At 42.0% G+C, this 27,211-nt stretch overlaps 1 protein-coding gene across 6 annotated transcripts in view; it reads left to right on the top strand.

Annotated features, from left to right (window-relative positions):
- ATP8A2 (ATPase phospholipid transporting 8A2) overlaps positions 1–27,211 on the top strand; it is a 347,902-nt gene that overhangs the window by 216,415 nt on the left and 104,276 nt on the right. For all 6 annotated transcript variants that reach the window (XM_071804368.1, XM_065830605.2, XM_071804354.1 and 3 more), the window contains 5 exons: positions 12,201–12,275; positions 20,848–20,970; positions 22,031–22,109; positions 25,329–25,390; positions 25,723–25,779. In XM_071804368.1, coding sequence (XP_071660469.1) covers positions 12,201–12,275; positions 20,848–20,970; positions 22,031–22,109; positions 25,329–25,390; positions 25,723–25,779 — 396 coding nt within the window. The remainder of the gene's footprint in view (positions 1–12,200; positions 12,276–20,847; positions 20,971–22,030; positions 22,110–25,328; positions 25,391–25,722; positions 25,780–27,211) is intronic.

Below are 27,211 nucleotides of genomic sequence, written 5' to 3'. Positions count from 1 at the left end.
AAGGTTGTTGTGTTGCAGGATGTTCACAGGGGCTTAAGAGGAAACAGGAAAACCACAAAGAAATAGCTGTTCCAGGTTACTACATAGGCAAGGCACAGGAGACTTGGAAAATCCACAAAGCTGCATATTTGCAGATAGTGGAGTGAGTACCTGGAAATAGCATGATTCATGCTCTTCCCTAGGGCTTGGCATGGCTGCGCCGATAAAGATAGGCAAGTAGGTGGGACGAGCCATTGGCCTGAATGGGTATGACTGTCTGGAGACTCCTGTGCAAAGTTAGCATCTGCAGTTCTCTCTGGAGTTGAGATGCTCCTTCAGAGAGCTGAGCACTTTCTCCAGTAAGCAAGATCTTATCAGGGCTGCTGCATGCTTCCATGGAGAAAAGAAATGGTAACGCATATGACTTGAACAGAAGTCTCCCCATACAGCTGATTACTCTTCCTATTTCCTGGTTGCCTTCAATTTATGGGGTGTGCTGTGCTAATTCTGTTGTTTTTTTTAAGTTCTTAAACTGTTTCAACTCAGGTGTTAAATTGCTACATTCTGCACCAAGGAGAATGCAGTAGGGGGAAAGCCATAAAGTGTGGTTTACTTAGACAAATTTTCATATAATATGTGGTTTCCATACAGAAGAATGTCTTTTGGAGCTTTAGTTGTGTTCTGAAGAGCTCACTGTCCCAAGGATTTCTGAAGGGGGAGCAAATACACATTTCCCTTGCATTTAATTATTTTGGCTTACAAGTAGAAAATGTCTATCTCCTCTTGCACTCTTCAGGTGTTTTTCTGCACCTGCATCTAGTTCTGAAGCACAACTTCTGTTGGAGGACTAGAAGGGACTTGTACAGCAGCTGAAGTTGTGCTGTTCTGTGTAGATGAAGTGAATCATGATCTGGGTGCTTTCTGTGCTTATTTCCCTGCCTCCTGCTGTCTGCTGTATTCAAAGCCAGCAACACTTGTTGTCTATAGTGTAGTTAGTTTGTGGAGATTCAATTTAGAATATAAATTCACTTTGTTTCTGAAATAGCTTTGAGGTCTTGTACAAATAGCATTCTCACAGTTTATATGTATCTGCCTCATTGTTAAGTAGGCTTGTGGTCAGTTTTTCTTCATAATTTTTTGTTCCGTGTTTTGTAAAATATGACAAATACATCTCCATCCTCATAGTTGCTACTTAGAGCATTGCCTAAGCTCAAACCTCATTCGCAGACCATATTCCTGTGAGTGTTGCCTCAGGTGCCATCTCGTGTTTTCATTGTGTGTAACCACTCAGCCTTACTGTGTTGTTGTGGAACTTGCTAAAAAACTACAGAAACCAGAGCTGTATCCCTGGCCCACATTCAGAGGCAATGTGGTGGTGTGGTGGTCGTCTGTCATGAAGGGTTTTCCCAGCAGGAAGGTGATAATGCCAGTTAACTTGCTCTGGTTAAAAAAAAACCCCTCATTTGCAAAATGCTGTGAAACTAAGAAGTGGTTTGTAGTAAACATCATGAGTCTGCTGTGGTCTCTCCTTTGCTACCCAGCCTTTTTTGGAGAGTTCATGAGTAGCAGCAGGCTTAGCTGCCTGCTTGGTGTAGTGAGTGAGTGTACATCACCCTCCCAAAGCCGTGTAATGAAATCTTGGACTGAGTTCAGGTATCATGTGAACGTACTGCTCCTGTGTAAGAACTTTTAGGTTTTTGTTGTCTAAGCTATTTTTCCTTTTTTCTTTGTACCCAGCTGTATCAGAAGATAGAGTGAATACTTTAAAAGCACACCAAGAACTTTGAATGTATTGCAGTTGCAAGAAAGCTAATCGTTTTCTGAAAGAAGTTCAAACAGTATTTCTTTAGTGGGAAGTACACCAATAAGTAATTTACCAGTGAAATGGTTGCACGTGCTTACTATGTGCTGCATATTTTGGCAAAAGATGTTTAGGATCCCAGTCTTTCAGCTTTTGCCAGCATGTAAAGAAATCAATTTAGACTTAAAGTACCGATATTGTGTGCATTTTCCACATCAGAGGAGTGGCAAGGAGAGCAGGGGAGAGGCCTTCTGAGAACTGCTCTTGGAGCCTTGGGGAAGGGGGAGCATGTTTAAAAGCAGCTGTGTAAAAAAGAAAGTTGTAAGTACTGCCTATTTTTAGTTTGTCCCACTGACCAAGAAAATGATTGTATTAATAAATAAAAAAGGAACAAATGTAAGATAAGTAATGGGGAGCTTTTTAGATTGTACTGTGCGTCCTGCTAGTTTTGGGCTGGAATCTTTTCTTTGTGCTTCAATGCTGGTAGTTGTGGGTAATGATAAACATGGGCTGCTCCTGGGATTACAGCTGTGAAGATTTACTCTTGTCAGTATGACAGAAGATGAGCTGCGGTTTCTGTAGTGGTCTGGCTTTTCTGTTGTTAATTTTGCTATTTTCTTTAGTTTCCAAGCTGTCAGCAAACTTTATATAAACTTCCTGGCTAAAAGTAGCTTAATGCAAGGGTTTAGATACCGAATGTTATTTCATAAGGAGGAAAGGGGAAAGCAGACTTGCAAGGGGAACCTGCCAGTTCATGGAGCCATAATAGGGAATCCTGAGGGGACTGCGGTTCCAGACCTAAAATGACCTTGCTACAAAACTGCTCTTATTACACTTAAAGGAATCCTCTGCAGAGCTGTTGAATTATGTGCTGACAAAAAAAGCAAAATCTGTGAACCTGCGTTTCTAAGTGTAACATAAGAGACTTCTTCAAATAAAAGAAAGAAGGGAGAGGATTGAAGTGAAATGTCCTGTAAAATAGGAACTGAATAGTGACAGTCAGGGTCTCTGTCACCATCACATCATTCAGTCAGTACTGGGAATGCATTTGGTCCTTGGAAATCTTAAAATAGGTTGGATTACTGCAAGACATTGCCTGAGTTCATATCCAAGAAATAAGAACGCACAACTCTATTTTAGGTACGTTAAATGAATATTGATCACGTTTTACCCTAGTGCCCTTTGTACCTATGCGTGTGTGAACGCATTTGGATGTGATTGGGAACTCTCTGCTTCATTAACCTACATTTAGGCTAAATGGAACCCACCAGCTGCACAATGTGATGGGAAGAAGCAAACCAAGTGCAGAAGTAGTACCATTTTCTTAATAAATTACAGCATTCTGTACAGTGTCCTTTTTCTAATTCAGTTCTATTTTCCTTCATCCTGATCATCTCTACCCCTAAAGGGTTAGTGCTTCTAGATTCAAAGAAATCTTCAGTACATGTTCCTGTGTACTTGCAATGTTGTCCTGGTCTACTACGTGTGTATGGGGATATAGCGAAAGATTTGGTGAGGAGGTTAGTTAAATATAAGTACGCTCACGTGACTTGCACCTGTCTGTAGAAAAAGCACATACATCACACTAATTGTTTTACTGACCTTGTATGCTTGATGAGTAGAACCTCTGTGTTAGACAACATAGGCCTGTGACAAACTCTAGGCACCTTATCACCATGTCTGAGATTCCTGCTTCGTTGTGAGAAAGAGCGGGAGGCTGCGCCTGCCTGAAGCCTTGGAATACAGGCGAGCTCAGCAGGCCCAGCAATCTTCCAGCAGGGCTGAACTGACTGGCCCCTGCATCCCCGTTTGTGTCACCTCTGCCTGGGAGCTCAGGTGTGGCTTCGGAGATCCCCCAGTAGAGAGGTAACTAAAATAAAACTTGCTCTTTGCAAATGCATCTGTGGCCTCTGGCTCTTCTTGTGATGTGCCTGCATATGTGTACACAACATGAATGAGGTCTGGGTTTGGGATTTTATTTTCTTTCAACTAACTGGATGTGAAAACAGGATACTATGACTTCAGAGAAACAAATTGCTCGTTGACCATTTCAGGGTATGTACATACATATATGTGATGGAATGTGTGTTACAGTAAGGCCAGCTCCAGCTTGAATGAGACCAGGTGGATTCCACCAGTGTCCCACTGAGATACAGCTCCACGAAGATGCAGCGTCCCAGTGTGGGTATTTAGGTACCGAGTTTTGACATTTCCATTCTCCCCTTCCCAAATGCATGCAGTGTTGGTTTTTCTTTTTTCTTTTGCATTTTGTGTCCTAATTTCTCAAGACAGATTTTTGTTAAAGCTTCTGGTTTCTACAAGTTTGGTTTTTTGTGGGTGTTTTTTTTTGTTTTTTCCCCTCGTGTGTGTGTGAGAGGTGTTGAAATATGTTACTCATCTGTGGTGATGTGCTTTTTTCAGGCTGCAGTGAGCCCTAGTGCACATCCCTGGTGTGAAAAAAGAGCCTTGGTGGGTTTAGCCTCACTTTTAACTCCTAACATTATCAGGCTTTGCTTGTGGAACACTATGTGTCTTGCTGGCTTTCCTTCTGCTTGTACATCCAATACCAGACTTGCTGGAATCTTGATCTTTTCTGGAGCCATTCATGTGCTTTCCTTCCCTTCCATTGCCCTTACTTGGGTAACAGTAGTAGCATCTTTTTTTTCCCCAGCTCCCTAATCATCTCTTTCAAATACTACTTCTCTTGCATTTGAAAAAAAAAATCTTATTGGATTAATTGTATAGCAAAAATTCAGGTAGATAGGTTACCTGAAATTGTTCATGTTACCTCACCTATTAATATATGTAGTTAAACTTATGTCTTCTTTTTGGTACGTTTGTTTCAGCACTTTAGCACAAATTAAGAGTAACAAACCCCAAGCACTTCTAGTAGTTTATAATAGGCTAAAGATAGCATTTAGCTTCAGGAAAGCTAGCAGGTCATTTAAAACCATGTAATAGCATGTCCTTATCTTTTTATGAGAGTCAATTACACAGTTGTGAAAGTTGTACAGGACCAGTCTGGAGTGATTACATGCTGGGGAGATACCATAAATTGTCCTTGATACATGCCAAGCTATTAATAGTCATATTGTGCTGCTCAGTTCCACAGTGATGTGCTAGTACTTAAGAGCAGTTAAAGAAGCTGATCAAGCAAATCTGGGAGGGAAAACAAACAGACAAAAAAATAAAAAACCACACACAAGAAAAGAAACAACAACAACAAACATACTCAAAACAGACCTCCAAAATGTTGGTATTGCTCAGTTGGCTCCAGCACTGCAGTCACTGCTGCTGTGTGCATAAGCCTGTCTTCCACATCAATGGAAACCTTCCTTTACAGCTGCTCTTTTTGCTGAGGAAAGGACTGTTAGCGGTGATGTTTGTTTTGCAAGGGAAGGCTGGTGGTACTGGGGGTTCATAGCATGAGTTGCCATTGCTCAGCAGCAGGCAGTGGCCTGGTGTGACATTTCCAGCTTTTGCCAGCCTGCTTCAGCACACACGGTTGGGAGGAGGATGTAGACAACAAGCTCCTGCCTTGGCCCTCTCAGCTGGCATCTTCCAGCCCTCTCAGCCTGACTTCCAACCGTAACAGGACACGGCTGGCTTTGTAGGATAATGATGGGTAACTTCCTAGTGTCCTTAGTCTTGCCCAGGCTGTGGTTTGGACCCCCCTGACGATGCATTCATGCTGAAACTCTGCATCCTGATAGGGCTTGACTGAACTGTCCTCAACCAGGTTCTTTTTTCATTTGTTTTTCAAAAGGCTGTATGTGAGTCCTGTCACTTCTAGGGTGTTGTGTATATACATGATGAGACGATTCCAGCATAGCCGTGTCAGCTTTTTTGATACTCCAGAAGTCTTAAGGAAGGATGAAAAATAAGTTCAGAATAGAGCTGGCTCTGTTTGTAAAAGGGAAATGTTCCGAGGAATTGCAAAGTTTAACCACATATTTTGGCAAGTTCCTCTGCCCTTTGGCAACACAGGCCGTTTCTAATCACATTATTGTAGGCTTGCTTCTGCAGCAAGTAATGTGCTGGGGAAATATTAAGTCCCTGGAACACTTCACACCAAAAGAACTGGAGAAATATTCTGCCGTTTCCCTACTTGGTTTCATAAGATTAACAGAGGGCTGCAGTTTGATTTTTTTTTTTTTTTTTTTAATTTGTTCTAATGGGCTGCATGTTCATTTTACCAGTGACATAAATATTAAATGAATAATTTGGTGTACTGATTAGATGTTCCTATAACTCAAGGAACACAAAAAAAGAAAACCACCACTCCACTGTGAAGAAAAGGAGGTTGCATAGCCTGCTTGTTTTGTTGGGTTTTTTTTAAACACATTAATCAGTATATTGGGGCCAAATGTTGCTGGAGGAGGCAGTCTGCTCATGTCTTAATGGCTTGGTCCTTTGATGTATCCTGCATAGTCATCTGCAGATGTGGTATCTTTACACAGTGTTCACACCTCCTGGGGCAAGAAACATGATTGTTATCCAATGGTAACCGTTGAGGAAAAAGACAAAGGTGGGCTAATTATTTAATTTTAAAATCTTCAGAGCTATTCTGGGGAAATAAACTCTAAGAGTTGCTTGTCTGTGTACCTGTGGGGTGATGCTCCTCTGGCCCCTCTCGGCCCTCCCTCTCTGTTCTGCGCTGTGTTTGCCTCTCCTGTTGAATGTTGAATTCCCTGTGCTGTGGAGGAAAGATGCTGGTGGTTGATGGGTTAGAGCAGAAGAGCACAGAAACACCATCTGTAAGGAAGAAATCAAATTTTCTGCATATGCGTCTTCTATAAGCAGAGGACGATGAAGCTGATAAAACTGTGCTCTTTAGTATGCTGAAATAGAAATTGTTTGTAGTCAGCAATGGAAGAAATAACAGCTTATTTAATAATTAATGTTTAAAGCTAGGAAATCTCAATCGTGTTGGTTGCTTTGAATATCTGTTTCTGACCAAGCTTTGCAGTAAATGCATAGGGCATTTTTAATGAGGCAAAAGCATCGTGAAACTTGAAAAAAAAATAGTTAACACTGGCAGAGAAGATTTGAGATGATTATTAAGCTTAAATGGGCAATTGTTTAGGGTGCAAAGGCCTAGAGCAAATGGTTTTCAGTTGAAAAATGTTTATTGGTTTTCATCGAAGAGTTAATAAACAATGGAGGGAATAAAAGGAGCAAGTGCAATATTCCTTGAGAAATCACGTGAGTCCCAGGCAACCATGCATACTTTGTCAAATCTTATTAATAAGGCTCTTTACCTGTATTATCAAATCGGTGCTGTATGTTCTCTAATGAAATGATTATTATAAGATTGTCTGTATCTGGGCATGAATAAGATCCCAGCATTGGGAGAGACTTCTGCAGTGAGAGATTCTTAATCGGGATACATTATTAATGAACTGCACAGGAGACACACAAACCTGATTTATTAGGCAAACTGTAAATAAACCTGTTTGGTAAGAACACTCAAAATGCGTGTGTGCTGAGAGGATATTTTGAGAATTTAACTCATTTCTGGATAGTAAAGGCATCCAGTCTGACTATAATTGGTGCCTGTGGCAATTGTTGGTACCCTGACTGCATTAGCTTTCTGTGCCCTTTAGCAGAATTGGGAAAACATTTCTAGTACTCGTTAAGCAGTCTATTATCAAGACATCATAAATATACACATTTAGAATGGATGATTTGCTATCCCAGTGCCTTAGAGCACTTAAATAAATTAGCTCCTACTATTTCGGGCATTAATGTTGCGGTAATTATGCATGAAGCAATAATGCAATTAAAATTGCCTTCCAACTTGCTCAAGTGGGAATATTTTTTGAAAATAGTACTTGAATTTTTCTCAAAATATACTCTAGAGCAGGTGAATGGGCTGCATGGCTCAAAACAGAAGTATGGGACTGTTCCACCTCGATCCTCAGTTTGCCTGTAGCTCAAGTCAATACTAACCAGGTATTACCCTCTCTGTTGGCTTTTGTTGACCTCTGGAAGGAGGCAGCAGGGTTTTTCTTTTCTCTTATTCCCCTTTTTTCTCCTTTCTCTACTGGCTAAGTGCCCACGTTGCAGCTGGCATCAAGAGCTTCAGCAGTGGGGCTTCTTATTTAAAGAATGTGACCACACTTCAAGGCAGGAAACACGGCCTAGATTTCAGTTTGCAGCATTCCACTGTCTTCGCGCAGAATATCTACTGGTTTCAGATCTTTGCCATATCTACTATAATAAAGAGCAGCAATATATCAACCCAGATTTTAGCCTTAGGTCTGAATTTCTTTACATTTAAATTGGACCTCTTGCTCCTTGGGAGAAAAATATGTATTTTGTAGCTGAGTTACAATAAGCTTGTCCAGCTTTTTGGCAGCCAGGTAATAGTTAAAGTGAAAAGGCTTTTTTTTTTTTTTTTTTCCCAGCCAGAAAAGCAGTTTAATAACTTTGGATCCATTTATTCATAGCAGTACTGGAGTTGAGCCCTACAAACCCCTGGAGCTTGGCAAGCCAGGCAGACTTGGCAAATTTTCCTACTAGGTTACCAAGTCTGAGTCAAGCATGGGTTATTGCAACTTCAAATACATTGAGTACATTTTGTTAACAGGAATGCTGAAGTAGAGGGTTGTTGGTTTTGGGTTTTTTTTTCCTCCTTGCTGACCTTAAAGAATACCATACTCTCTCTACAAACAGCTGGGCCTTAAACCATGCATGACAATTTGTGGCTTGTGTTAAATTCAAAGTAAATGTATGTTTTATGCAGAGTATCTGGTTTGCTCTTGACATTGAGATATTGAGGAAGTACATGACATTCTTTCTGTCAATTGGCATTGGATAATGTGAATTTCTGGAAAAAGCAAGCATAGCCATTGTTTTTCAGTGCGTCATAACTGTGACAGCTTTTGCACAGTCTGAAGCATCTGGTGCACGCAGACTTGTGTAAATGTTGGGAATGTTCTCACTTCCGATTTTCACCTGCATGGATCCTGCCAAAAGAAAAATAGTTCAAATTTGGCTTTTGAAACAGCAGGAACCTTGAACTCTCTCTGAATGTTAGTTCTTGTTCATCTAAATCATAGCAGCCTTGAAATAAGGAGAAAACTTTTCTGTAGAAAATTCTTGCTATGTTGAAAGACTCCGCAGGAGACTGAAGAACTAGATGCCTATTTACCACAGTCAGATGCATCCATCTCAGTGTTCTCCTACAGTAATTAACTAATCTGAAGGTGGTCTTAGCAGGGTCTTTAAGGAATTCTGCATCACCTGATTGGGGCAGGGTAGGAACTTTGATTGGAAACAATCAGGTTGTTCAGGGAGTATTTTTCACTTGTGCTGCTGCTTTGTATGGCATCTTAACAGCTTTGCTTTTTCCAAATTTTATATTGTATCTTCACTTCGTTACTGCTAATAGTTTTGTTGGGAAATGTGTATTGAAGATGTCAGCTTTGCCTGGTTTGAGGCTTCTCTTCTAGCCATGGGCTAACTACAGAAAGTCTGGCTGCTGCGTTTTCTGCTCTTGATGGAAAATCAGAAATGTCTATTGCTGGAGGACTAGTTGTGGGATACGGTGGTTTTGGAAAGCAATGGTTTTCTTAGTAGCATGAGCCGATATTATAAAAGACCTCAATATTTGCTACTGAACCTTTGAAGTTTACTTTGCCTGGTGGGATCTAGAAAACTGAGCAGAGCACAAGCTGAGGTTGCCAGCTGGGCAGACAGGCTTCTGATTTGTGAGCTATTTTTGTTTTCTAGGATTGCTGCCCTCATTCATAGCTGCAATTAATTGCAAGAAGCCTGGAAATGATAAATGCCTTGATCATTGTTGCTAAATATGTGGGAGTAGGCTTCTTTAAAGCTCTGTTTCTTCTTAGAAGAAGAAACCATTAAAAAAAAAAAAGAAAAAGAGAAACCTGACAGCCCCAAATTAATTGTGGTTTCTTTTTGAGACCTCAGGCTTTGTACCCGAGATTTCAGTATCTTTCATTTGAAGAGCTGAGGTATGCAACTGGTTGAAACACTCCAAGTGTGAGAGTAAAACTGGTCAGGATGGTACTTTGACTATTAATTGAGTCCTTAGAGTGAGATGTACAGAACAGTGATCATCCAAGGTATCAATACATTGGAAGTGATGTAAGGAGTTGGGATGCAGAATGTGTCTTCCCTGTGCCCTTTTACTGGACAGAGCTGGAGAGGTGAACATGTAAATGCTTATTTAATTTAAATGAATGCATGATTTGCAATGTGAAAGAAATGATTTTTTTTTTTTTTAAACTGAACAGATATTTGCAGTTTGTATTAGGCTGATGCATTTCAACAAAGGAGAAATTGAATTAAACAGCTGGCCCTTAAGAGCCTACAGGGGTACTACTAAAACTACAGGCTGTAAGAAAGGCAACAGGTATAGAGAAGCACAAACTTCAGAATAATGTAGGGTGAAATCAATAGAAACTCTCTACTAGAAGGAGCAGCTGAAGGGTTAAAAAAATGTAGGAAATAAGTTTCAAATAGCTGACCTACTGTGCAAGGCATATCTATAAGCAAATGAGTTGAGATCAGTGTCATTGCTTCTCACTTGAACAGTGAGCACATTAAAATGATTAATTTTAAACAAGAATGGTGATATAATAGATGTAAGAACAGTTTTAGAGAGTCAGAATAAGAGTTCAGCTAACGTTGTTTTTGATATTCTGTGAACAGTGATAGTTCACTGGCAGACTCATCTGGTCTCCAGCTTTCCTTCTGTGATTTTTTTCCCAATTGCTTCTTGCATCCAGAGCATCATCTGGCAGGCAGTTCCATAGATCAACCATGAACTGTGTGAAAACATTTCACTTTCTTTTTGTGTAGCCTGTGATTTTAATGTATTGCAGCAGTGCCTATTTGAACAGCTATTCGTTACACTTGTCAATCTCCAAATGTTTTAATCTTCCTTTAAGTTGCCTGTGTCCCATGCTGAAGAGTCCTGTGTATTTAGATATTGCATCTAGGACAAGAGTTGTAGGCCTTGATGCGGTTTTGTTATCTTCTCTTGTCTTCTGTCCTGATTGTTCTATATCCATTTTGAGTGGGAGCAAAGAGGTCAGATGACAAACAGTTACCTAGTTGTTACCCGAGGTGTTTTGTTAGTGCATTAATACTGCGTGCGCCAGAGAATAAATGATGCTGGTAGGAGAGTACCTGCTGTATATGAGTGACAGAATGGGCTCAGAAAAGCTGCCTGGCAGCGGGAAGGACACAGGCAGGGCCATCACTTGACTGCTCTGCCATACGCAGTGCAACGGGATCTTGTAAAGTAAACGCAAGACAAAACATGTTGAGAGGGGGTGGGGAGAGGAGTGTTCCCACACACAATGTTGAATTAGTTTTGAATGAAGTGCCCTGGTGCAGTGTGGATTTTAAAAGGGACTACAGCCACAAATTCACAGAAATCCTTTGTTGTCTATTAAGTGCAACGATTCACTTGCAGACTGTTTCAGGATGTCCTTAAACTTCTGATAATTCTTCCAGTTCACTTGGGAGAAGATAATTGCTTCCCATCTTTCATTCTTTCATAAGCTGCTTTCAGTGCCCACTAAGAAACTTTTGTTCCAACCCAGTATAGCAGGTCTTGCTTCAAAAAGCTGCTTAAACAAGATAAGAAGTAGGCTTAAGGAGACCAGGTCCCAGGAGATGCTGACAAGTGTTTACACAGCGGTTTCTTGGGCTCATGGCATCACATCCCCCGTGGGAACCGGGCAGCTCCTAGGCCGTCTGCTCAGCCTCTTGCTTTTTAAGTAGCGTGAACACTGAACTCAACCCAGGTTGCTTGAGGGCTTGCTAAGTTGGGTTTTGTGAACTTGTAAAAGGATGGAGACTCCACAGCCTCTTTCGGCAACCTCTTCTGGTGTTTAATTACTATATTGGTAGTTGTTTTTATCATATAGACAACTAAACTGTAATATGATTATGTCACTGTTAAGTTGGTATCACTATAATTCTGCAACTGTGAAAACAAGATGCAGAAATCAAGGAAAGCATCCATCAAAATGTATTTACCCTGAAAATTCCAGTCTTTGCCAATCATGAAGGAAACAAGACTGGCTTCTGACTTCAAGCATGTTAATTTGCCAGCAATAAAGGTTTTGAAATCGTTTGAGGCCATTTATTTTTTAGAGTAATGATGCAAGTACAGCAAATTGCTCCATCACCTGGGTATTTTGTTTTAAATAAGCAGTACTTCTTAGATTATTTTTTTTAGATGAACAGTATTTAAACTTTAGTAAGACTTTAGAGAAGAATAACTACCTGGCACTGGTGATAATCATTTTTAAAGCATGACAAGCGGCTGTCTCCAGATGGTGGTCTATGTTCCGCTTCCTTCTCCTATGTTGTAATTGGAAATATGTACTGCAATAGTAATCTAAAGCTTCTTGTAACCTGTCTTTCTTTGTTTCAGCTTTGGTTTGCTTTTGTTAATGGATTTTCTGGGCAGATCTTGTTTGAGCGATGGTGCATTGGTCTATATAATGTGGTAAGTGCTTTTACTTGATAGTGCTTGGGGTTTGGTATATTATTTTGTTGTGTCCCATTTCTCACAGATCACTGTCATGGATGTATTTCAGGAAAGGTGAGTTCATTTGGAAAAGCTATTTTGAATCCACTCCGAGGTAGATTAAAAAAAATTATATTGGATGGTGTTTTTATGACAAAAATAAGCTTGGGAAAACACCTTGAAAACATGTTTGGCCTAGTGTAGCCTCTCAAACTCTGCAGCTTTTAGATGGAATTTGATTTGCTCTTCAAAAGCATCTTCAGACTTTTGTACTGAATATTTTGCTGACTGTTTATCTTCAAAATAGTCAGTGTTAATATTTGAGTTTTGGGGTTTTTTTTCTTGTCTCAGACCTTCTAACAGTTAAATGCGCAGAAGTGCTGAAGCTTTGGGTTGGCTCAGACTGCATTAGCTACAGAACAAGAAGCAGCATCTCTGCATCAGTGGTGTTTGTCACTTGAATCAAGAACATGATCTGTTGGTCCAGAAGTGATTTCTGATTTTTACTGTGCTCTGCAGAGTTCCACACTGTGCCACATGACTTTATCACTTCAATCATTAATATTATTTAGTCGATAGTATTGATTAAAGTCTAGAGGATCTCTGAGACCAAGTTCCATAGCATACCAGTGACCTGTGCTGGTGTTTTTGAGAGTGTTACCTTTGTAATGTTGCTGATAAGTGGCCTGGTGTCTGGATTTATAAGCCATTAAGACACTTTTCCAGTGTTCAAAAGTCTTTTGTGTTTCTCTTTGGAGGGAAGAAATTTAATTTTTTTCTTCAAGATTGCTCATTCCAAATATATGATAATACAGAAAAAGCCATCAAATTATCACTAAGTATTATTAATAGAAACACTTAACTTCTGTCAGATTAATCTTAATAATGGCACAAACCATCCTATTTCATAAGATTTTGTGTTCTTCATGGAAGATATTTATTCAGGGATTTTCCATTCCCTTGATTCTCTTCACCCTGATTTCCTGACTGTTACTCAGTTTCTGTCATTCATGTTTAGATATTTGCATCTATTATCTTTAAACCTGATTTGATGAATCTACCTAACCTACATAAAGCTCATGGATGAAACTTATCTTCTACCATCAGTGAAGTAGAAATTGACCCTTTTTTTTTTTCCCCCAATTGCTTCTTGCCTCCACAGCATCATCTGGCAGGCAGTTCCATAGATCAACCATGTACTGTATGAAAACATTTCACTTCTTTCTTTTTGTGTAGCCTGCAGTTTTAATGTCTTGCAGCAGTGCCGATTTGAATGGCTATTCATTACTCTTGTCAATCTCGGAATATTTTCATCTTTCTTCAAGCTGCCTGTGCCCCATGCTGAAGAGTCCTGTCTCTTTGTTTTGTAAGGTCGGAATTTTCTAAAATTAGAACTGGTCACATGGACTTTGACACTTTGACTAAACCTTTGACACTGTCTCCCATAATATACTCCTGCAAAAGCTGGTTGCCCGTGGCTTGGACAAGTGTACTCTCTGCTGGGATAAGAACTGGCTGGAGGGCCGGGTGTGCTGGTGAATGGGGCTGCGTGCAGCTGGCGGCCATTTACTAGTGGTGTCCCCCAGGGGTCAGTGTTGGGTCCAGTCCTGTTTAACAACTTTATTGATGATTTAGATGAGGGGATTGAGACCATTATCAGCAAATTTGCTGATGACACCAAGTTGGGAGGGAGTGTTGACCTGCTGGAAGGCAGGAGGACTCTGCAGAGGGATCTGGATAGACTGGAAAAATGGACCAATTCCAATGGGATGAAGTTCAACAAGGCCAAGTGCCGGATCCTGCACTTTGGCCACAACAACCCCCTGCAGCGCTACAGGCTGGGCACAGAGTGGCCGGGGAGCAGTCAGGCAGAAAGGGACCTGGGGGTACTAATCAACAGGAAGCTCAACATGAGCCAAAGGTGTGCCCAGGTGGCCAAGAAGGCCAGTGGTATCCTGTCCTGTAGCCAAACTGGCGTGGTCAGCAGGACAAAGGCAGTGATCCTTCCCCTGTACTCTGCATTGGTGAGGCCACACCTGGAATATTGTGTGCAGTTATGGGCCCCTCAGTTCAGGAATGATATTGAAGTGCTGGAGTGGGTCCAGAGAAGAGCAACAAGACTGGTGAAGGGACTTGAGCACAAGACCTATGGGGAGAGGCTGAGGAAGCTGAGGTTGTTTAGTCTGGAGAAGAGGAGGCTTAGAGGTGACCTCATCACTCTCTAGAACTACTGGAAGGGAAGCTATAGCCAGGTGGGGATTGGTCTCTTCTCCCAGGACAAGGAGGCATGGGCTTAAACTCTGCCAGGGGAAATTTAGTCTAGATATTAGAAAGAAATTCTTTACGGAGATAGGCATCAGGCATTGGAATGGCCTACCCAGGGAGGTGATGGACTCACCGTCTCTGGAGGTTTTTAAACTGAGATTGGACATGGCACTTAGTGCCATGATCTAGTAAATGGACTGAAGTTGGACCAAGGGTTGGACTTGATGATCTCTGAGGTCTTTTCCAACCCAGTTGATTCTGTGATTCTGTGACTCATGAAGAATCAAGCGCTAGTGGGTTTTATCGTCTTGCACAGTTTGGAGATATGAGATTTTAAAGTGGTTTTAGCTCTGTCATTCTCTCCTGTGCAGATTAACCCTTTATTTCATTAGCAGTATAATTAAAATATTAAGTATAGGAAATCACAGTAGCATTGTATCACAGTATCACAGTATGTTTGGGATTGGAAGGGACCTCAAAAGATCATCTAGTCCAATCCCCCTGCTGGAGCAGGAACGCCTAGGTGAGGTCGCACAGGAATGTGTCCAGGCGGGCTTTGAATGTCTCCAGGGAAGGAGACTCCACAACCTCCCTGGGTAGCCTGTTCCAGTGCTCTGTTACCCTCACTGAGAAGAAGTTCTTTCTCAAATTTAAGTGGAACCTCTTGTGTTCCAGCTTGATCCCATTGCCCCTTGTCCTATCATTGTTTGCCACTGAGAAGAGCCTGGGTCCATCCTCGTGGCACTCACCCTTTGTATATTTATAAACATTAATAAGGTCACCCCTCAGTCTCCTCTTCTCCAAACTAAAGAGCCCCAGCTCCCTCAGCCTTTCTTCATAAGGGAGATGCTCCACTCCCATAATCATCTTTGTTGCCCTACGCTGGACCCTCTCCAGCAGTTCCCTGTCCTTCTTGAACTGAGGGGCCCAGAACTGAACACAATATTCTAGATGGGGTCTCACCAGGGCGGAGTAGAGGGGAAGGAGGACCTCTCTCGATCTACTGACCACCCCCCTTGTAATACACCCAAGGATGCCATTAGCCTTCCTGGCCACAAGGGCACAGTGCTGGCTCATGATCATCCTGTTGTCCACCAGGATCCCCAGGTCCCTTTCCCCTACACTGCTCTCTAATAGGTCATGCCCCAACCTATACTGGAACTTGGGATTGTTCCTGCCCAGATGCAGGACTCTACACTTTCCCTTGTTAAATTCCATCAGGTTATCCCCCGCCCAACTCTCCAGCCTGTCCAGGTCCCGCTGGATGGCAGCACAGCCTTCTGGCGTGTCAGCCACTCCTCCCAGCTTAGTGTCATCAGCAAACTTGCTGATAGTACACTCAATTCCCTCGTCCAAATCGTTAATGAATATATTGAATAATATTGGCCCCAGTACTGACCCCTGAGGCACTCCACTAGATACTGGCCTCCAACTGGACTCCGCACCATTGACCACCACTCTCTGGCTTCTCTCTTTAAGCCAGTTTGCAACCCACCTCACTACTCTATTGTCGAGACCACACCTCCTCAATTTAGCTGTGAGGATGCTGTGAGGGACTGTGTCAAAGGCTTTACTGAAGTCAAGGTAGACCACATCCACCGCTCTGCCATCATCCATCCACCTTGTTACATTCTCATAAAAGGCTATGAGGTTGGTCAAGCATGACTTACCCTTGGTAAAGCCATGCTGACTGCCCCTAATGACCCTCTTATCCCTTATGTGCCTTGAGATGGCACCAAGGATAAGCTGTTCCATTACTTTCCCAGGGACAGAGGTGAGGCTGACCGGTCTATAATTACCCGGGTCCTCCTTCTTGCCCTTTTTAAAGACTGGAGTGACATTTGCTTTCCTCCAATCCTCGGGCACCTCTCCCGTTTCCCAAGACTTGGCAAAAATGATGGATAGCGGTCTAGCAATGACCTCAGCCAGCTCCCTCAGCACCCGCGGATGCATCCCATCTGGACCCATGGATTTATGGACGTCCAGACTACTTAATTGTTCCCTAACCCAGTCCTCATCGACTAAAGCAAACTCCTCCATTAACCTGGCTTCATCCGGGGTCTCAGGGGTACAGGGTTCCCCAGGACATCCTCCAGCGGAGTAGACAGAGACAAAGGCGGCATTCAGCAATTCTGCCTTCTCTGTGTCTTCTGCCACCAGGGCACCCACCTCATTCATCAGTGGGCCTACATTGCCTCTGGTATTAGTTTTATCTGCTATGTATTTGAAAAAGTTCTTCTTGCTGTCCTTGACCCCTCTCGCCAGCTGTAATTCTAAGGAGGCCTTGGCTACCCTAGCTGCCTTCCTGCATCCTCTAACAGCAGCCTTATATTCCTCCCAAGTGGCCAGTCCCTGCTTCCATGACCTGTAAACTCGCCTCTTCTGCTTGAGCATACCCAACAGATCCCTATTCAACCACGCAGGCCTTCTGGCTCCCTTCCTCGACTTCCTACGTGTGGGGATGCTCTGATCCTGAGCATGGAAGAAGCAATCTCTGAATGCAATCCAGCTCTCTTGGGCCCCTTTTCCTTCAAGCAGTCTTGCCCATGGGGTTTCCCTCAGCAGTTGCTTGAAAAGGCTGAAATTAGCCCTGCCAAAGTCCAGGGTTGCAATTCTACTTGCTATTCTGTTCCTGCCACACGAGATGCTGAACTCCACCATCTCGTGGTCACTGCAACCCAGGCAGCCCTCAACCTTTACTGCTTCAACCAGACCCTCTTTGTTAGTGAGGATGAGATCCAGCAGTGCACCTCTCCTGGTCGGCTCTTCCACCATCTGCATGAGGAAGTTATCATCAATGCACTGGAGGAACCTCCTGGACTGTGGCTGGCTGGCTGAATGGTCCTTCCAGCAAACATCAGGGAAGTTAAAATCACCCACAACAACCAGGGCCTGTGACTGTGAGGCCACTCTCAGCTGCGCATAGAAGGCCTCATCAACTTCCTCAGTCTGATCTGGTGGCCTGTAATAGACACCTACAACAGTATCACCCCTACCAGCCTGTCCCTTGATCCTGACCCATACACTCTCAACTCGTTCCTCATCTGCTCCTGGGCAGAATTTAGTACATTGCAGTTGCTCTCTCACATAGAGAGCAACTCCACCACCACGCCTGGCTGGCCTGTCTTTCCTGAAAAGGGCATAGCCATCCATGACCACATTCCAGTCATGTGAACTGTCCCACCACGTTTCTGTAATTGCCACCAGATCATAATCTCCCGACCGAACACAGGATTCTAACTCCTCCTGCTTATTCCCCATGCTGCGCGCATTGGTGTACAGGCATTTCAGGGAGTGAGCAGAGCACACCAATTTCTCCCTAGGGGCACAGGAGGCCACCCGGTCCTCATCTGTTTTAGAATGCTGCCCCTCTGGGGCAAGCCCAACTACAACCCCATCCCCCTTCGAGGCTAGTTTAAAGCTCTCCAAATGAGCCCAGCTAATTCCTGCCCCAGCATCCTTTTGCCCCTGCGAGATAAGCCTTTCCTGCATAACACTGTCCGGACTGGAGTCTTATAAAACCAGCCATTATCAAAAAAACCAAAGCCCTGCCTGTAGCACCAGTCTTGGAGCCAACCATTTAGAGATTGAATTTTCCCATTCCACCCCACATCGTCATTTGAAGAGGGAAGGAGTGAAGAGAAGATCACTTGAGCCCCTGAATCTTTCACCATCCTTCCCAAGACCTTGAAGTCATTCTTCATTCCCCTCAGACTACGGGAAGCAACTTCCTCCCCATCTGTCTGGAAGACCAGCAGTGGGTAGTAGTCTGTCGGTTGCACCAGTCTGGGGAGCTCTCTAGCAATATCCTTGATCCGGGCTCCAGGTAGACTACAGACTTCCCTAAGATGAGGGTCAACCCTGCATATTGGGCCCTCTGTTCCTTTCAGAAGGGAATTTCCTATTACAATCACCTTTCTATCTTTCTTATCAGAGGTAGTCTTCAGTTGTGTAGTCAACCGCCTCTTCCTATGTGATCTTGTAGGCAGGCTTGGCACCACCTCCTCACCTACCTCTTCTTCAAGACCCAGGGCCTCAAACCTATTCCGGAGGGGCACCTGGGGAGGCAAATCAGGCAGGGAGTGGGGCTGCCTGTGATGCCGAACTGGAATAAGCTTCCAACCCTCATCTTTTTTTAGGTCATTTACCTCTGCCCGACAGCGACAAGGGTGGGGCTGTCTCAGGACCTCCGCCTCTGTCCGGGAGGGCAGGAGGTCCATCTCCTTTTCGGGGGTACCTCCCTGGGGCCTTTCCGACCGGCACGTAAGGGTGTTACTCCACCAGTCGATCTCCCTTTCGCACTCCCTGATGGACCTCAGCGTCTCAACCTCCTCCTTAAGCTTCACAACCATGTCGAGCAGATCTTGCACCTGCTCACACCTCACACAAGTGGAGTGCTGGCCTCCCTCCTCCGGCAGCAGCAGGCTCTGGCACTCCTTGCAGCCGGAGACCTGAACAGCCACCGTTTGGGACAGAACTTCAGTCTGCGTTGCCACAGTCTTTTTGAGACATGCTCTCCTTCTGGAGGCGACCATGGTCATCAGCGGTCTGGGACGCTGGCAATAAGTCGGTGGGAATGAAAAACAAGTGCTCTCTGCAACCCGCTGCGCTAGCTGCCACACCCGCTGCGCTAGCTAGTTGCTCCTCTCTGCACCTGGTGGGCAGCGACTAGTCGCTGCCCTCCCAAAGGTTTTTTCAAGGCAAGGGGAGGAGGTGTGGTCGCCGTCACCGTGGGAACGCCCCCCGCCACGTCAGCCGCTCTCTCGCAATGGCTACCGGGGCTTCGAGGGGATCGGGACCGCCGGGAGTCACGCTGTCCCTGTACGTTTCCCTCTGGGCTTTCTAATCTCGGCTAAACCTCGTAGTCGACTGAACCTCGCCGGCTCTGGCTCTCGCTGCGCTGGCTCCGATCAGCTGACTCAATGCTAGTCTCGAGTTTCAGCCGCTTTTAAACCTCCCGCCGCCTGGGTTTGCCCTAGTTCACACTGGAAGTTTGCTTTCATAAACAAAAACACCAGGAGTTTTACTTCAAGTGAGAATGTAAATGCCCCAATAAGAATGGGAATCCTGGGTAAATACCTTAAAGCTGTATGAGAACATGCCCTTTTTGGAATATATTGGACCAGTGTTCCTAGTTTTGGTTCCCCACCCCCAGCCTACTGCCGATTTAACCATCTGGTTTATCGATTTATGAGCAGAAGCAGTACATTCCCAGTTGGATTTAGGGATGTAATTCTGGATGCTCACCAGTCTCTAGTCCTCGCTGTTGCTCTTTGTCTGCTCCCCATCTGCCAACTCGCTGCTGGTGGGAACCACAGCCCAACTTCTGCAAACATGCACACACGGCACAAACAGTTCATAACTTCTAGCTGCTTCTTAACTTCCCAGACACTTCTCAAACTGTTAAAAACATGTGTATGTATAGGATTAGAAATTCTTTTCCAACATAAACCCTTAATATAAAAGGAAGTGAATGAAGTTCAGTATTCAGACATGCACGCTGTTATTATTTTCACTCTGTGTCTGCACTGCAGACTGCAACGTGGATAACCAAACTGGCCTTAAATGAGCTGCCTCAGATTCTGGAAATGCTTTAAGAGCAGCAGTGTGGGACTCAGCAGAGGCTCCTTTACTCTGCTTCTGGCAAAGTGTCCTGCTGCCTCTCCTGGGAAGCTTCCCAAGCTGGGTCATCTCAGTGCCTGCCCATAGCACAGACACACACACCAGTTAATTTTTCCCTATTGGTTCATGCCTGCCTTGGAGAATCCCCAAAGTACCATAATACAGAATAGCCTTTGTTTTTCAGCAGGGCTTTTTTAATGTGATTTCCACATTTACTTTGTCTGTAAACTTAGCTTTGGTCAAGTATATTACATATTTAATTATGGCTAAAACTGCAGCTATATTTGAACCCATTCCCACAAGGCTTTTTTGAAAAAGCACAGTTTGTCTTTCCTTTGCAGTCTGATGTGTTTTATACTTCCTATATTAGCTGGTACATCAGAAACTAGTGATGCTTAACTTCTTGGCTTTAAGCTAATTGGTTAATAGTACACATTTTCATTCATGTTTCTTTTGTTCATAAGTCAATATTTGAGAGCTATGAATTGCTGAAATCCATGTTTGGACTTGTTTGGACATTTGAAAACTGTCAAATAACACGCTAGTTCATAATAAGTCTTCACTTGAAGTCTGGGAATTTTGTGATTGTCTAGATACTGAAATATTATCTGAGATCCACTTAAAACTAATAGCTCTTTTTGATTAGTATTTACTTTTCTTGCAGATTTTCACAGCGCTGCCACCTTTTACTCTGGGAATTTTTGAACGATCATGTACTCAAGATAGTATGCTTAGATTTCCGCAGTTATACAAAATTACTCAGAATGCAGATGGGTTCAACACAAGGGTAAGGGAAAATCTGTTTCTTTAAAAATTACTATGAACATTCTTATTTTCCAGGTCTTTCTCATCAGAAAATAACTTGCTCCCTGTTGTTACTTATGCTTTATGGTAGCCACTGAGATTGAGATTGTTCTACCTGCCAGTTCTTTTCAAGGGGTTACATTTTTTAACAACGACAACAATAAAGTCCTTGTTTTTTGATAAGGATTTTCAGCTATGGCTTCAGCTGAAACTGGAATATTCATAAACTTTTATTCAAAGTAAGATTTGTGTTTGAGTGTGGTGGTGGTGGTGTTTTCTTGTTGGTTGGTTTTTAATTCACAACTACTGATAAGTGGTGAGTTTACTACTTTCATAGCAACTGGATAACATCTCCTGGATTGTTTTTCATGTACAAGTTGTCATAATGCTTTCTACTAGAGGGATTTTTCGCAATTAGTATAGCTCTAGTCCCGTAGTTATTTTGGAAAATAAAATTTTAATTGGTTTATTTGGGCTTCTGAGATTTGAAGAATACATTTTACTTCATTTCTCTATTTAAATGCTGTAAAATGCCAGCATTTAGAATTCTGTCTTTATTCCATAACAGGCACATCTAAATGTACTTCTGAATCATGCTGTATGATTGATTTGTTCAAAGAAAAAATTGTAGAGTACATAAAGCAAACAGCATTATCTATGAGTTTAAAATTGTGGGCACAAAGTGTTTGCCTGTTAAAAGAAAGTAAAACATTTCATAGTATTGAATAAATCTTCTAAAATCATTCTTTGAGTTAATTAAAGAAGGGTGATTCCATCTGTTTGCTATATTTTGACAAAGATCTTAAATTGCAAGCATGCTAGCCTATTATATTTTAAGTCATTAGAATAAACCTTCCAACTGGACCATTGTTTTCTTGTGGAAGAGCAGAAATTGTAGGAGGAAATAGATCCTGCAGAGGCTTAGGTATTTCACTTCAGGACAAACATTGTCTGACTCAAAACTGCACAATGAAGTGTTTGTTAGGAGTTAGAGAGGTCAAGAGTTTTGGACTTCACTGATGACTTGGTTTGTTTTCCCTCAGGTTTTCTGGGGTCACTGCATCAATGCCCTGATCCATTCCATCATTCTTTTCTGGTTTCCACTGAAAGTGCTGGAGCATGGTAAGGGCTTCATTATGTCTTGTATCAGTAACTGGTGTTCGGTCTTACAGACCAGCGTGTTTGCAGAATGGGGGTCAGGACAAGTCCCAGGAAAATAATGCTGACAGAGTTCAATGGGCTGTTGCTGCTCAGCTTGGCTAGTTATCTAGTGGCTTTCAGAACTTATTCTAATTTAGCATAATTATTGTTCATATAGCGACTTTAATACATTAAAAATTAAACTGCTGTTTTGCCAAGAAGTCTTACTCTAATATTGAATAGTGTTCTATGAAATGTCTTATTTTCCTGGTAGTGGGTTGATATCTCAACTTCTTACTGTATAATGTTCTTCCAACAGCTGCCTTACAGCCATTTGCTTTATATCTTGTTGGACCTTTTCCATTCCGTAACACCGTACTGTAAAATGTAGGATAAACTAGAGAGATTTCACTACTTTTGGAGTCTGTGCAACAAGTGAATTGGCTGGAATGGAAGGAGGCCAGATCAAGAATCACAGATTTGAGACTTTTTGGTGTGCAAATAAGGCTAATTAAATCTTGTTTTCTGTGAAAGATAATGCAACTACGTGATATTTCAGGGAATGGTAACTCCCATATGGTTCCTACCTAGCTTCACAATATAGTTGTGTGGGCAGGAAAACCCATGGGAGATCTGTTCTCTGACTGTTACAAGAAACAGGACTAGATCGCAGGAGGAATTTGGGGGCAGCGGCAGATCATAGTATTTACCTAAAAGAACAATTTTTTCAAAACCTAAACTCTTTCGTGGAAAACACTACGTTCAAGAAAACCTTCTAAGCTCCAGGATGGATTAATTGGGGCAGAGGTGAAAGAAAATGGAAAGGTAGGGAATATGGATGCTCACATCAGAGACATGATGGTAAAGATACTGGTGGGAGGCAGGATCGTGTGTCCCTACCTGTCTGAATAAAATGTCGGTATCGGCAGCCTCACGCACTATCTGGACTGTACAAGAAAGGGACTTCCCTATCACCCATATGTGGGCAGGAAGCTCAGTTCAGTTTTGGGGGAGAGGAGTTTTTATGGTGGTTGTTTGTTTTGATTTGAGAGGGTATGATGTTCTCTTTTTCACTGTATTTATGAGAAATGTTAATCTCTAATAGCTCTTCTTTAAATCCAACTTCAGAAATTGTAGGCTGATGGCTGTAGTGGTTACACTTAAAGAATAATAACCACTTTTGTTTTTTTTCCATAAATGTTTTTCTGCGTAATTCCTAAATAGACAACGTGCTTTTAATATCAACAATTAAAATGATAAGAGTGGAATACTTACCCACTCAAATGGTAACTTTCTGAGTTCCTTTGAATATGTTGCTTAGTTTGCTTTCTGAAGAGGAATGAATGTTGAGTTTTTAAGTTTCTTTGTATTTCCAAGTGAAAAAGGGATTTTAGTAGCAGGGACAAAAATCTCCCATTCACACTGGGATGTTTTTTAACCTCTCAAGTTCCTTAGAATGTGAAGTACATGTAGTCCATCAATGGGCACTTGTATAGCTTTAGAAATGAATGTTCACTGAGTGTCCTGCTGTTCTCATTAAAAGAAATGACATTCTTTTCAGGACTGTTCAGCCTCCAAAGTGGAAGGTCAGGGAAATCACTGAAAAAAAAGACATTAACTTACTGCATTAAAATGTGACTTTAAAAAAATGAGACCTACACCAAAACTTACTCAATTTCTTAATTGTGCACTGTGATGTTGCACTGGAGCAATATGCTGGTGGAGTCATTAGGGCGAATTATTCTAGATCTATCAAAACATATACATATTTAGACATGCCTATTTCTTAATAACTGAGACTTTTCACTATGTTGGGGTTCATTGGGCACAGAAGGCTTAGTTCTCTAGTGCTCTTCACCTCTTTCATTGACACTAGAGCAAAGAGTAAAGTGACTGTTAAAACTTAATGTCTATTTATGAATGATGTGATGAATGCCTGAGCACCAGGGGAGGAGCTGGGTTCATAGAGATGCCAGTGGTTAGAAAACAAACCAACTCCCAACCAAACTGTGTCAGGCTATAGCTCCTGTTATCGTGTTAGTGACTAGTCTGTTTGCTGCTGTTACCTAGTAGTTAAGGTTTAAAAGAGTAAAGAAAGCAGGCGTGTATAGATATGTACCAGCGATTTCTAGAAAATATTCACAACCTGTCAGTTATTCAGAGGCAACCACATGCAGCCATGATAGAAGAAAACTATAACAAGTGTCTTGGGGCAACCGCACTGACTAATTATGTAGTTGTCTTAGTCTTTTTACCTGTAAGCTGGGCAGTCGTTACCACACAGGTCAGGGTGGCAGAGCCTCTTCTCTAAAAACTTAAAGATTGACTGATCCTGGACACCTATGTTATAGGAATGTAGTTGACTTAGTAGATTACTCTAGTTAGGAATGTCATATCTAGTTTTGTATATCTAGCAAAATGGTACCCTCATAGTAGAAGTACTGTGCAAGGCAGTATGTGTTTAGGAACCAGTCCAGGGTTTTATCTTAAGCCTTTTTCATCCCTGCTGTTTGTGTATTTCTCTTGCAGTTGCTTTAAAAGCTGTGAAAATAGCAATACTTATTATGCTTGAGTAATGCTTGAAAGCTCCTGTGAGTACAAGTTCGTTTGGCATTAGTGTGGCTGTTGAATGTGCTTTCGTGGTGTTACACTTTTATTCAACAAGGGCTAAGAAAGACTAAAGAGGCATTTGACACATTGCCAAGGTTGGCACTTTCAAATGATAGATTAGCACATACTTACCCTTGTGCACACTTGACTAGAGAAGGGGTGCGTGGAGACTGGATGCTGCTCAGCTACTGAATTAACCTCCGGTAAGATATTTTAGATGTTACGTGTGTCCTTTACAGGTAAAACTTCTGTGGCTTTTTAAAATTCAGCTGTTTCGCCACAAATCAGCTGGTGTTTTACAGGCTTTTTCTTTCACAGGCACAGCAAATAATGGGTTTTGCTAGAGGTGTCAGTAAGTGGTACAGAACTATAGTGACAGAAAAAGTGACACTGAAATACCTCAGCTCTTACAGGCAAATTACATGTTAGGATCTTTTGCTAGGATGGCTTCTGGCAGTCGGGAGCGTGTGTATATGTTCAATCTGAGCGTAGGCAAGGTTGGGACTAGTTATTTTCTCTCAATTCTCCTTGTTATTTCATCTGTTCTGTTGATAAACTCAAAATAAATGTTATATTTTTTTTTTCTTTCAGATGCAGTATTCACAAATGGTCAAGGAATTGACTATTTATTTGTTGGAAACATAGTTTACACTGTAAGTTTATGTATCCTAGCAATTTTTGAATGGTAGAATTTCTTTACACATTTTTTTGTGGTGTATATCAGAAGAAACTATATGAGTAAAATAAAATCAAACTTATGCTGTGTGCACAATTTACCCCATTCTTTTTTTCATTTTATTTCTTTCTTCCCCAGATAGCCACCAAAAATATCTTCTGTCTTTCCCCCATCCCACACTGCCAAGGTCCTGGGTTGGTACCTAAGTGGCAGTAACTTTGTAGGTGTAAGGTGGAGTTTGGGCTGTGAACACCTTTGAATTTGAGTGTGTTAGTACTCAAGTTGTCTTTTTTCTTTATTTCCTTGCAGTATGTTGTAGTCACTGTTTGCCTGAAAGCTGGCTTGGAAACAACTGCGTGGACTAGAGTAAGTACTTTTCAGCGTCTTTTATTAGCACATCTTCCTCCCTAATGAGTATTAATACAGAAAAGAACTACTAACAATTGTTTGAGGCTTCAGTGTTTTAATTGGATCTTTCATGTAAGGATATAACTGCTAAGCTCTGTAAGTACAGGATGTGAGAGCAGAATGAACTTGTAGATCACACGATACGTGTGATGAAAAAGGGCCTGTCAGAAGTGGGAAGTGAACACTAGAAGTATATTGCAAACATCTCTATTTAAAAATCAAGAAAATTTTGCATGAAATCAACACGCTGTAATTGCTTAAGGACAGAGATGAAGAACGTCATCTTTGTACTCTGTAACTCCTGTAAAAGTTAATGCAATAGGGAATGGAAGGTGTCTGCCCACAGATAACTCCTGGGCTTTGAAAATGTCTTTGAAGCTGGTAAAAAGCACTAGTGACTTCACATTGGATGAGATTTTTTTGTTTGGAAATTTAGTGTAATAAGGATGTTAGTCTGACAGTTATGTCGATTCCTAGATTTGAGTCATTTACTTGCAGCGAGTGAGTGCTCTGTTGCTGGTGGGTGTCAGAATCCGGCACGGCAGTAACCCCCAAAGAAAATGGGGAGTAGGAGGGTTCCTTTGGTGAATCTTCAACATTGTTCCCCCTTTTTTTCCCCAAGCCCCTCTAAAACACTAATCTTTTGATTCTGGAGTCACTGTTTCTCCACACCTATGGGATAATTTATGGGAAACTGATTTTCATTACATATTAAAGCAATCTGCATCAAGACCAAGCTATTTTGAGGACTTGTATATCCTTACTTTACCAGTTTCCTGGAGGGATTTGGTTTAAATCTCATAACCTCTTTGCTTTTGTTATTTGTAAAACGTTTTCTTTCACTCCTCACAGAGTGGTGAGCTGATGTCTGTTGAGAATTTTGAAGATAAAATGCTATCTGTATGGGTTATTTAGTAATTAGGGAGATGCTAATATTCTCTGCCTCATTCTCTTATCTGAAAATGAAATCTGTTGGGTTTTTTGTTGTTGCTTATGCATAAGTTCTGTGTTGTTTACTGGCATTTTAAAATGCAGAAATACTTACATTAATCCCTTATCCTCTAGAAGAGGATATATTCAAGTCTGCATTGGAAGCATGTGAACCTATTTAGATCCTGTTACGTTGTGAATTACTTTATGGGTTTTCTGCTTTCCTATTTCCTGAGTAATTGGTGTCTTTTCAGTCACTTGGGGATAATCATGATCCCTTCTTTTCTAAATTTTACTTTAAAGGTGCCATAAGGTTTAGTAGATTTCACTGTTCTTGAACACAGTCATTTTACAGAGAAATTGTTGTTATGCATAGAAAAGTCATGTTTAGAATCAACTTTTTTGTGTATAGACTTCTAATTCCTGTCCCATTGCTTGGACCAGTGACTCTTGTCAATTG

This window comes from Patagioenas fasciata, chromosome 1, assembly GCF_037038585.1.
Source record: "Patagioenas fasciata isolate bPatFas1 chromosome 1, bPatFas1.hap1, whole genome shotgun sequence".
Classification (NCBI taxonomy): Eukaryota; Metazoa; Chordata; class Aves; order Columbiformes; family Columbidae; genus Patagioenas; species Patagioenas fasciata.
The sequence above is the reverse complement of the archived record's forward strand: the minus strand, read 5'-3'. Positions and strand labels throughout refer to the sequence as shown.